The sequence below is a fragment of the Mus pahari genome, chromosome 15 (assembly GCF_900095145.1).
Source record: "Mus pahari chromosome 15, PAHARI_EIJ_v1.1, whole genome shotgun sequence".
NCBI lineage: Eukaryota > Metazoa > Chordata > Mammalia > Rodentia > Muridae > Mus > Mus pahari.
This window is the reverse complement of record NC_034604.1, coordinates 52969252-52982060: the sequence shown is the minus strand read 5'-3', so window position 1 is coordinate 52982060 and position 12809 is coordinate 52969252. Positions and strand designations below refer to the sequence as shown.

At 39.5% G+C, this 12809-nt stretch overlaps 1 protein-coding gene across 3 annotated transcripts in view; it reads right to left on the bottom strand.

The window, feature by feature from the left end:
- Nucleotides 1–433: 433 nt before the first annotated feature.
- Nucleotides 434–12809, bottom strand: part of Minar2 (membrane integral NOTCH2 associated receptor 2) — a 15549-nt gene continuing 3173 nt past the window's right edge. The window contains exons 2-5 of one of the 3 annotated variants that reach the window (XM_029547057.1): nucleotides 12577–12627; nucleotides 11515–11594; nucleotides 5307–5531; nucleotides 434–1785 (exon numbers count right to left, since the gene is read on the bottom strand). In XM_029547057.1, the coding sequence (XP_029402917.1) occupies nucleotides 1606–1785; nucleotides 5307–5531; nucleotides 11515–11565 (456 nt within the window). In that variant the 5' untranslated portion in view covers nucleotides 11566–11594; nucleotides 12577–12627 and the 3' untranslated portion in view covers nucleotides 434–1605. The remainder of the gene's footprint in view (nucleotides 1786–5306; nucleotides 5532–11514; nucleotides 11595–12576; nucleotides 12628–12809) is intronic. The other 2 variants (XM_021214955.2, XM_021214956.2) reach the window with 2 other exon arrangements.

The window sequence follows — 12809 nt, the reverse complement described above, 5'->3', positions numbered from 1 at the left end:
GAGAGTAGAGGAGTCACAGGTGCTTGCTTGACTGAGAAGGAGAAAGGGAAGCTGGGGTGGGGGCTGGGCAGGCTAGGCGCTCACAGAGAATGCCTTCACATTTCTGTGGTTACCGGTCACAATGTATTTAGAAAGCTTCATCAGGCCTTGTCTTGAACAAACACAAATAACACAGTTCAGCACAGAGGAATGTCTTATGTGGGGACCCCTGAGCACGACTTCAATCCTCAGAGGCCAACACGGGGGCAGTCAAGCTTTGAAGACGCAGTGACAGCAGGCAGCGGCTAAGGGTATCCCCAGCGGGAGTCAGCCTGGCATGAGAGCGTCCCCTCACCCCCATTTCCCATCCATGCTTTCTACATTGGACTGGAAAAAAAGAGGAAATAACAACTCAGCACAGAGATCAGTAAGACACATTTTGCTTTGTACACAACAATTTATTGTTCAGTAAACCCTCATTTTTATATACTTCGCTTCAAGTATCGTTATAAGCAATACAGCGAGATAGTAAGGCGTTATCACGGGGCACGAGAGGACGCACTCTTTGGGAAGAAGAGGAAAAGCCTTATTTCACACACTAAATAGCATTAGGAGTGGCGCTGAGAGCCTTAGGCAAGAATGTTCAGGAAGGAGAAGAAAGACACTTTGGTTCTTTGTATCCTGGGGCTTGTTCCCAGGTATCTGCACCCAGCAGAAGGTTGTCAATACACAAAGAAAAACGACGACATTGCCACTAAGGGAAAAGCTACAGGTTAAGAGCCAACCGCTCTTCTCCCCTCCTTGTCGTACAGAATCCTTAAGCCAGTTCCCTTCTCCGACAATCTTTTGTTCAGGCCTGACTGTCATTCAGTTGAATGCTCAGGGGTGGCAGCATTCCTGGACTCTTTCCAGTGCCCCACCGCCTATTGCTGGTAAATGCGTGCCCATTGCCACTAGAGGTCACACTTGCCAGTTCCTATCAATCCACAAGCACGATTGGATGTAATATAATTGCTGCTGCTGCGGTGGCTGACCAAGTTTGTTCCTGCTAAAACAGCAACATAAAATTGAGGTTTCCAGAAAGGAGCACTGGGGAAATTAGAATAGGTTTGAACAATATCTCCCTCCCACTTTATCCGCCTTTAACTTAAGCGGAGATAAAGGAGAGTAAAGCAGATCTAAACTGAGGGATAGCTCAGCAGAAGCCTTCCTGTCACCCTAGCTGTTGGGCAGATGGACTACAGCTTCCCCAGTGCCTGGAGGAGGAGGAGGAAGAGGAGGAGGAGGAAGGATGTGAAAACCAGGTAAGCACGGAGACCAGCCGCTGCCAGCACTTGGCGCAGTCCGCTCCCAATCTAAAACTTGATTGTAACTATACGGAGTGACTTTTGATATTGTGAGCCCCAGAAATACCTGCTTCACAGGGACGAACCCCGACTGGAATGACATACAGGCTTCACAGACCAAAGCAGAGAGGCCAGCATAACACAAGCGGCGCTCACATTCTAAAGGGCAATGGTGTTTGGTCACACAGTTAGCAACGCGGACGTTCACAATGCACAGACAGACTCTCTTGCAAGCACTTAGAAGGCATTTTAGAGCTTTAAAGATGGGTTTGCAGCTTCCTTAAGAGAATATGGTGCTGAGAGTCACTATGGTAACCAGGATGGAGGCCACGAGTAGTAAAATCAGACCCATGTGACACAGTTTTGATCGCTTGTTGCGTTTCTTCTTCTTTTTCAGCAGAGTGTCGAAGCCAGGAGTGTATGTATCCCCCAACCAAAAACGCAGGTCGTTGGGGTTTTCCTAAAAGAAAAATAAGATGGGAAACATCACTCATCAGTGACCAGTCACCATTATAGATGGAGACTTGAGGAAAAGATGATGTAAAGGTGCCGAAGCCTCTGTATTAGTACTGTTTTGGGTGAGGCTTAAGTTTCAAAGCTTAAACACAAGGCTTATCATCTCTAAACATCTCAGGTAGACTGCCACAGCCTGGCTGTCCACTGATTCCCACAGGAAATCTGTCTGTATGGAAATGTGTTGGGTGGCCTGTACAGTCTCTGTATTAAATTGTTCACACATCCAAGTCAGATATATTACAGTCATCTATCTCTCTTAGGTAAATGTTTGTTTATAGTATCTTTTTTTTTTTTTTTTTTTTTTTTTTTTTTTTTTTTTTTTTTTTTTTTTTTNTTTTTTAGTTTTTTGAGACAGGGTTTCTCTGTATAGCCCTAGTTGTCCTGGAACTCACTTTGTAGACCAGGCTGGCCTCGAACTCAAAAATCCACCTGCCTCTGCCTCCCAAGTGCTGGGATTAAAGGCATGAGCCGCCACTGCCTAGCTTATAGCATCTTATAAATAATGCCTACAAATCAATTAAGTTAACATACAATTACAGTTGCTAGCTTTAGATGGACTTTGGAGGTTTTCTCTCATCTCTGTGGCAGGGATAAGAATTTGATTACGTTTCAAGAGATCCCCAGCTGACTTCCATACAAGGATAACACTAAGCGTTCAGGGTTCCCTCCACCGCTGGACTACAGTGTATCTTCCACATAGAATCTCTGGCACATGACGCATCTTTCCTTCTGTTAGCTCCTATCCATAGGGTGTCTCTGTACCAGTGGCTCCTTAAGTTAGCTTGCTCTCAAGTGCCCAGTTGGTCGCCAATAAACTTTACTATTCCTTTTTTTTTTTTTTTTTTAATTCCCTCAAAGATCTAACTAGTTTAGTGCAGAGTCTCTGTGTCTTGACAGGGAATGAAGCCTCATATGTTAAGTCTATAAATCATGGCTGTTTTCACTACCAATTATAGGCCTTGTTTTTTCCTTGCCTAGATGTTTTGAAGGATTTGAAACAGGATGTCACCCTCAACATGTTGAGTGGACTTATGTCAGCTAGTGGGGTCACCAAACCAGTCTCCTGTGGCTGGCAGCCCCTAGGATCTATGAAATAGCTTCAGAGTTAGGGTTGTAGTGCCAGGAGAGGCAGGCACATGCCTGTGAGGAGCAGGGATGTATCCGGCAATGGTGAGTCTCTAATAGGAAGGTGTAAGTGGGTTTAAACCACCTACTTAGAAGTGCTTAAGAATTACCATTTCGTTTGAAAGACCTGAGCAGAAGAATATCAACTTTAAAACCCGTGTCTGCATCCCTCTTGTTTTTCATCTTGTGTTCTAATCAGAGTTCTAAATTTTGAAACTTCAGTGCTTTTTTTTTTTTCCCACCAATGGCTTCCCTAATAGAGACAGTCCCCTCTTACAGCCTCACTTTAGCTTGCATTGGTAATTAAGTGTAACATTTCTTTTATCTTTTATGACCTAAAGCTCTTAATGATTTCGAAAAACGGTAATACATGAAGACACTTGGAAGAGTTAAGAGGCCATAGTTGGGATCAGGAGTATAAAAATGACAGGAGTGGAGAGATGAGTCACCAGCTAAAAGCAATGGCTGCTCTTCCACAGGACCCAGATTCGATTCCCAGCACCCACAGGGTCATCTACATTGATAGTCATGTGTAACTCCAGTTTCAAGAGGACGTGACATTCTCTTGTGTCCTCTGAGTGCATTGCATGCAAAGGGTGCATGGATACACATGCAGGCAAAACACCCGGACAGGTAAAATAAAAATAAAGTTTTTTTTTTCTTTTAAAAAAAGGATATAAATTGAAACGGGGAGCCCTGTCTGCTATTTATGAGATAAGGGCAGAAATACTAACAAAAGAAGTTGACTTCAAAAATCATAATGAGGGTGGGATGCACAACTTCCCAGAAGATTCTTGTGGAAATTAACTCTTAGAATGTACATCAAGAGGCCAGCACACTGCCTAAGAATACAGCTGCTGTGAGGAGTACGTTCATGCACAGAAGCTCAGCTACATGAGGGACTGTCAGTTTCAGTAACACAGCATACCCATTAGATTTCTGTTTGATCATGTAAATTTAACTTGAAAGGAAAAAAAAAAAAACTTTCCTATTTCCAATAATCTTGAATTGCCTAAGTCTGAGATCCAAACTTTAAAAAAAAAAACCTTTGATAAAATGTGATACTTTTTTTTTTTACATTTGCACATGAGGTTATAGTCTTGAATCAGATGAGCTATTTCTGTTGACTCGGTTAGATGGATTTGTGTGCAGACAGGGATGCAGCATTTGTCTCCACAGACCCCCTTGTCAGCCAAGCACACAGCAAAGGCAAGAGGACGGGCCTTAGCTTGTGCTCAGCACCAAGTGACTGTGTGGGAAATGAATCAATGCATTTTTATCCAATAATAGGCTTAATGATTTGAAGTCTTTGGTAAGAAACATGAGATTAAACCAAAACAAAGAAGACAGAAAGAAAGACATTGTTGTCTTTTGGCAACTGCTCAGAAAGGAACTGAAGAGGGGATACCTCCAAGCAGGGGGATTAAGAGCTGTCAGGGATTCTAGGCCATGATGTATTTCAAGGAAGGCACACTCAAGGTTTTTAAAACTTGTGTGCAGGATATGAAAGTCTATGGTATTGTCCCTATCTGGAAAAAAAAAAAAAAAAAGTGATTCACTCCAGGTAGTTAAGGTATGAACCTGGACCAGACACACATTTTTAAATGAAAGGTATTTGGGAGATATCGGCCCTTTCTGGCCTAAGGCAGGTGGAGGCAAGCCAAGGCTGATCAGGAATTTAGTCCTTTCAGACAAGAGAAGATCCATTCTGGTTTTCAGGTATTTGAGTCTTCTGTGTGGGTGACATCAGAGAGCAAAAAGAAAAAGTGGGGTGGGGGAGAAAAATCATAAGCTGGGTGAGTGAGTTCACGCATACTTCTCCCTGTTGAACTGTTTTGTTTGGAGACACAAGAAAAATGACCAAGATGTAAACCTGCTATCTTAAATCACTCCATGGACTGGGAATGCTAATGAAACGTCACTGTTAAGGGATTCCTTGCGCGGTGCACACGTTCTAATCACTTTGTAAGTGGTTTTAGAAAAATGTAGAGTAAGAAACTTATTCCTAAGTGATAGTGAGTATAAACACAAAATTACAAAGTAGAGAAAACATATGCGACCTTACAAATTAATTAAAAAAATATATTTTATCTTCTTAGGAGACCTTTGGTCATTGCTACTTCCTCTTTCTTCTCTCTACCAATGCCATTGGCTTATGCCTTGAAATACATCATGGTCTCTCTCATATTGGCTGGGAAAGAAATAATTTCAAGGATGAAAAGGAACTGACGTCTGGAGATTGTGTGTTCGCTGAGGGACTCTTGTCATTCCACCACTGCCTTCTCAGTTTGAGCTAGCTGGTCTACCTCATCAGTTGGAGACCATTCTTAGCACACACACCTTCAGATGTCCAGAGAGATTTGTATGCACAGAATGCTTGTCATACTCCTCAATGGTCCACGAAGGACTCTTTTTCCTTTCTTCCATAGCTTCTTCCAAAGTTATGTCACCATACAACGGGTTGTTCTTCATAATAGAAGACATGGATGCTGGAGGACTCTCAGCAAGGGCTGGGTTCTCCACGCCAAATCCCTTGATGCGTTGAGTAGCAATGTTTTTCTCTCTCTGTTGGGAGATTAGAAAATGAGGCTTCTATTATAAGATGGGCTTCCTGATGGCAGTGAGGTCAAAAAGGCAGAAATCTGCATCTGAAAACCTTTTGTTTCTGTCTCAAACCCAAGAGATGAAGCAATGAATTAGAAAACAACTCCTTGATCTGCCTCTATCTAGAATCTTTGCATTTATGAACTTCTCTCTCTTTGTGTTACCTTGTTGAGTTTAATATCCATTTTACTGGTATTTTTCAGTCACTAAGAAAGAATTGTGTTCTTCAATTCATCTAGTAGAATTCTGAAGAAACCCAGTTTTCCAGCTCTTGTGCATTAGAATTTAATGGCATTTTATGCCTTTTGTGTATTACAAGAGTCATAAAAATGCTTCATATTATTGTTTAAATCCAGTAAAATTAAGATTAAAAATATTTTTCAAGGACTGCAAGATGGCTCAGCAGGTAAAGGTGATTGCTGCTAACCTGTCAACCTGGATTTGATCACCAGACACTCATAGTACAAGAAGAGAATGGAATCTAAAAGCTGCCAATGCCTTGTTCCTTACCTCCACACACACAAGTCCTGGCAAGCACATGAACACACACACACATACACACACACACACACACACATATACACACAAATGAAAAAAATCTTCTAAAATAATATTATACCTATGTCTTGGTTTGTTATAAGCACATCATTAGCTTCCCTGTCATAGAGTCTGGGGGTGGGGAGTGGTACTCCATAGTTTCTTCTCCCAAATTGAAACACTCCATGCTAGACCAAGACTGAAGGTTCATTAAATATGGGAAGCTAATAATATATCTTACCAGGCTCAGGAAACTCAATACACTGAAATTCTCCAGAAGATCCAAAGGCTGCAAGATTCACAAGTCATCTTCCCAAGCTTATATAAGCAACAAACACTTGCTAGGGTATAGGAGTCATCTCTGTGGAGCTGCCTCTTAGTTGGCACAAGCAGGGCACTCCTGGGGATGCACATTCTGTGAGTCTGCTCCTATGCTAGACTGGGCTTTCTTGGTGCTACTGTTGGATATGAGCCACCCATGCTTTTGTAAGGTTCTGTAATAAAACTACTGATTTAAGTGGAATCATTTCTTCAGTTTGTTATCAGTACCAAGGAGGTTACATCTCCTTGGCTCCAGGAAAAGTTATAGAGCAACTGCGTCACTTCAACGTCATTTACCACTGTGTATCTGTGGTCGAACTGTCTACTAGGGGAATTGCTACATCCACTCCAGTAGTGACTCACATTACAGGGTTGGAAACCTGGAAGCAGTCCTGAGGCAAAGAGTTTCAAGGAAACTCAGCCTCCTGGAAACTTGCATTCTCATAGCTAGGAATGCCCCAGATTTGTCCCTGCAATATCATTGAGGGTCCTGCATGCTTTCTTACAGTATTTTACTGCATAAGAGTTAGAAATCTCAGGGCAAGCTTAGCAAAGCATACTTTTAGAATCTTCATTACAGCCAAGATACTTTCATATGCAAATATTTATCAAGGCCTGGGAAATAAGGGGGTTGTGGTATTGCATTATTCATGAGAACCCCCTAAAACAGGTTTTATTCACTAGGTCCAAAGGAATAGCATAATCAAGCATTTAGTGGGAATCCCTGGTAGTGGGGGTTAACAATTGACTAGCTTTACACCTGGCTTCCTCCTTAGGCTGCCTGGTCCCCCTGATCTTTTGATGTATGCAATCCTTTGTTTTGTGTCACTGTAACTCTGCAGATGTGTCTCGCCCGGCTTCTCTTGTATGTTCTGTATAAAAAGTTTGATGCTCAATTTAGAAAAATACACTCAGGTTCTACATGCTCTCTCGTGTCAGTCTGTTTGTCAGTCCGCCGAATCCATGCCCATCTGTCACCAGAGACCCGCTCCACACAGATAGGAGACCCCAAAAAAGGAGGTAGTATGTGGCAGGGAATCAGTTGTCAACTTTCAGAATTTTAAAAATTGACATTTAAGCATAATATATACATAGAAAGAACACATGATAATATATGTGCTTTTCCCACAAACTTTCACATGTGTGTTTGTGTGGGTATGTATGTGTGTGGGGGCGTGTGTAATGATGCTGGTGACTGAATAAGAACATTGAAGATACACAAGTAGGAATTACATCCTTTTTAATCATGTGTGTCACAACCCCTAATCATACATAGATGGCCTCAGCATCTCTTAGGACATAGAAGTCACATTAAACGTATAGTCATATAAACTAAAATTGTAGACTGGAGTTACATGACATATCCTTCTGAAATAACTGGTAAATAAAGGGGAAATTAGTTTTGATGACACCATTTGTGTTCTTCTGGCCATTGGATTTCTGTGACTTTTAAAAACATATTTATTTTATGTGTATTAGTATTTGCCTGCCGTTCTATATGTGCATCACATGTGGGCCTGGTGCCCTCCAAGACCAGAGACAATGTCAGATCCCCTGGAACATGAGTTCCAGACTCTGTGGATCTGGGGTTCTAGAGCAGCAAATGAGCTTAATGACTCAGTCATCTCTCCGGCTTCCTCCTGACTTTGTAATAAATCCAAATGTCACATGTCTAGAGATCACTTTGGAGACCCTCTCTGACTTTAATTTGTTTTTTGAATGCTAGAAGACAATCTATAGTTTATAATGCTAAGTTGTATAATAAAATAATACATTTAATCTTAACATTTAGCTTGAAGATGGGGGGCTTTATCAGTGTTGTTCTTAATTAAATAAAAACATGTTGACAAGAAGTCAAGGTTAGTTGAGTTTTGCATAATTATAACTCTATTGTTTTCTAGAAGCCTGGACAGCTTTGAGCTTTAATCATTTTTGGAGTAGGCTAACTTTTCTGACATGCACAAATTGTCTTTGTTAAGTTCTTTTCCTCTTAGACTGCTCCTTGAATGTAAATATTAAGGTTTATTAAATGAGGAAAATAAAATGTGTGGCTCAAGGAAAGTAGATATAAACTATAACATGTCTAGTTTAGATAGAATTAATATATGAAGGTATCAAAGCAGAGGTATATTATAAAGCAGAATGTAAGCCTTATTTCTAGGCAATTTCCTTGAAAAGATGTAAATGTTTTCCTGAAATGTGTTCTTTATTTTTGATCTTCACATCATTCTCATATCTGAAGGACACACCAAAGAAAACTTCATATTAAGGTTTATTGCTAAGGAAACCATTTTTAAATAATTTATGTATTAATAAATTATTCAAGAATGATTTGATGGGATTACTGAGACAAGGCTCAGAGACCGGGCACATGCTTACTGGAAATTGTGGGCTTCATCCCTGAGATAGGCGAATATATAATAATTACTATATAATGGAAGAATAAAAATAAACACTAGTTATGAGGCTGGAGACAGTTCAGTGCCAGAGGGCTTACCTAGCAAGATTGAGTCTTCCAGTTCAAATAGCAAGTTTACAAAAAAAAAAAAAAAAAAAAAAAAAAAAAAAAAAAAAAAAGGCTATGAATTATTTGTAATTGAGTATTTTTTTCCAAATAGGTTTAATAAAATGATGAACATACATGCAAGTCTAACTTTCCACGTTACATTTTAGGTGAAATACTAAGAAGAAAATTCAGTAGCATCTGCATGATTGTAATCAATTAGACTGTAGAATAAATTCTGTTAAAGATGTTTACTTAAGGAAGTAACACTTCAAAGTTCAGCTAGACTTTCACTATTGGGCTGAACTTTGTCAATTTATTTTTATTCCTTTTAATCCTATTACTCTAATGTGAAAGTAAAGTGGCACTGATTTAAAGAGCTAGAAGACATATTTGGCCAAACAAAAATCTAAAAGGGGGCATCTAATTGTCCATTTAAACAAGAACCTCTTCTATTAGACATCAAGGACAAGTAAAGTTAGTGGTCGCCAGGGAGATGAAGCCAGAGCATGCTGAAGAATACACAGAAATTGATAAGATGGTAAGACTATAATACTTTGAGTTTTAAAGTAAACTAGAGAATTAGACAGTAATATGTTTAACACAGTTGTCAATTAACAAACTAAGAACCAACTGCAGGGGAAAGATAGAGATGTTATTAACATCAGAGAAAGAGTGTTTACCTCCAAATTACTAGAGCAATGAAAATTGTCATGACAAGTGGACCAATTTCTTAGTGGGCTCAGGTATGAATATAAAGAGCAAATGAAGGAAAAGTTGTAAGCAAGTATACTATACTGAAGACTTAACTCCTTCTTTCAGTGACAGAGATCGTCAGACCAGAGTTTAAAACGTAAACACTGCTTATAATCCCTGTTGCTTTGCCACTTGCCCCAGTGGTGAGGCGTAGCCTCCCTCACCAATGCTGAAGAGTTGCTATAAAGTGGCCATTGTATCCCACTGCTGCATCACCCCAGATCCAGGAAGGAATACTGGGACTTTATCCTAGCCTGGTTTGTATATGTGCAGTGTGTGTAGATGATGCTCTGTGTGCAAGTGCTTGTGTGTATACATGCAGGCACGAGTGCGCATGAGTAGACTCCAGAGGTTGCATTGGGTGTCTTCCTAAACTAGTAAACTCTTTATTTGGGGGGACAAGATCTTTCAGTGAACCTGGAACTCACTGATTAAACTGGACTGGCTGTGAATGAGCTTCAGGGGTTCATCGGTCCCAGCACCACCTCACCCCAACACTAGACTGAATTATGGAAACATGATCCCAAGCCCAACTTTTCATGTGAATGATGCAGAACTAAATTCAGAGCATCAAAGTTTCGTGGGGGGCATTCTACCATCTCAGCCATACCCGTATCTCCCGGTATTGGAAGTTTGGAGACAGTTATTCAAGTTGTACAGTGAAAATCATTTGGTATAATTGTTAGTTATGGTAATCTGGGAGATAGTTAATTATTACTAAGTTTAGAAGATACTTGTGGTAAATCTGAGGATTTACATAGGCATATATAACAAGATGAAACATTTCTATATGACTAGAGTTAGGGAATCCAATAGGATGGTTGAAAGTGTGGGAGGAGAGTCTAAAAGTATGGTCCTTCCTAGTGTAATAACTGTAGACCCCAAATTTTGAGATGTAAAATTGCTTCCAAACAAAAAATGGGGACAAAGATGAGGAAAATTTCTCACCTGTATAAAGTAACTGAAGGCAAATATTATGTTAAAGACATGGTTTTATAAGCCTCACTCATTAGGCCAGACATTGGAGAGATGGAGAGAAAAGCCAGCTCCTATGGCCAGTTTGAGACCCATGTCTTTAAAAGAACTTTAGGGATACTGTATGTGAAGAAGAGCAATCTGATGCTAAATAAAGAAGACTAATTTAATAGTTAATTAACCTGTAGTGGAAATAAATTACTGAAGACACTACAAGATGAGAACTCGAACCGTTAAAAATAAAATAAGATCATCACCTACATCTCCAGTCATTTAGACATAAAAACTAAGAATAACCACAGAAACAACATACCCAAGTTTAAAAAACAATAATAAGCACAGGTCTCCAAATTCCCATGAATAAATGTAGACATAAGCTCTGAGACCTTCTCAAGAGATGAGGCTATGCAGAGAGAGATTAGGGGGTCCTCAAAGAGCAGAAATGGCTATGGCCCTGCCTCACCTCCAGGGAAGGGGTCTGCACAAGCACTCCCAGAGAGATCCCAGAACAACTTTGGAATAGCGATTATGCTGAAGCTTAGAAAGGAAAAAAATGTCCAGCAGCTTTTTTACAGGGGAGTTTGTAGACTATCTTGCACGAGTTGCTGCTAAGCATGGATATTAGACACACTCTATCTGATAGACAAGCTCAGTTGTCAATTCTGGGGGTAGAGCAAGTGTTTAGAAAGAAATAAACTGTACATATAGACACATATGTAATATATTTGAAGTATCTTATCTTAAATATAGCATTTATTTATTTTAAGATAGTGCCTGGCTTGAGACACAACAAACCCATTTCCTCTTCAATGATACACAACAGTTGGGTCAAACTCAAGCTTGACTACTAACCTCCCCAATAGTACATGTGTCTTCCTCTCTGTCTTCTTGGTATGCAGGCATAATGCAGATTCTGATATTGTAGAAAGGACCTCCAAAAGAAGAATTTGAATTCTGCCTTTAGGTAAAACCTCTCAGGATGTGAATAGCAGCAATATACCAAGGGTGCAGATGTGATATACACCTATTGCATTATTAGATTTCAGTAGGTTTGTTTTTGTAACATAAAATATTCTGCTAGAGAATATATAGTGTAATAATATAATATAATATCACAATATAAATATCAAACAAAATAGACTTAAGGCAGGTTTTGAATAAAGGTATTATCACTGGCAAACTATAATAAATATAAAATACTATGTAGGTTATAAAATGATTGTAATAATTAAAATTTAAAGTAATTATTAAAATTACATATTTCCATGTAAAAGATTCCTAAGGATAAAGACAATTTGTACAACAAAATTAACAAATCCAATCAATTGATATCAACAGTTGAAAGTACTCCATTCTGTATTTTCAAAACATTAGTAGATGCTGAAGGAAAGTATACAATGTAGTTAATGATCTAAAAATCAACAGAAACATATCTAAAATACAAATTTTGTAAATATTCAGATAGCATTTTAAATAAAAAGCATGGAAATGTTTTAAACTATGACACAGTGGAAATAAAATGTGGTATTACAAAATGGAAGGCTGAAGGACAAGTGTATTTACACACACTTACATACATACACATATCTAAACACACACAAATCATATAGACATATACACACATACAAGCGCATACACACAAATCCATAGACATGTACTCATACAGACTTACATATATGTAAACCTACATACACATGTATGTACATCTAAAGTCACGCACACACATATAGACACATGCACAGATGAACACACAGGTACATATGCATGCATATAGATGAACACACACAGAGACACATATGGATGCTGGTATTTAAGGATAACAGTGTTTTAGGACAGCAAAGCAGTGGTGGACACATGTTAGGACAAGAAGCCAATGAATGAGCCTGTCTAGAAATCAAGAAGCCCACGTCTCACCGCTGCCTTTTCTCTCCGGCTCACAGACTTCCTCAGAGAAGCCCCAGGGCTCTGAAACCAATGCGGAAAGAGTCAGGAATAGAAAAACAAAACAAAAACAAACAAAAACACCTCACTTTGAGTAGACTCAGAAGTCCAGCTGCTCATCACATCAGAAAAGCCAATTCCCACCTTTAAACATTTTATCACTTAACTAAAACGAGGGTTTTGTGTGTGTGTGTGTGTGTGTGTGT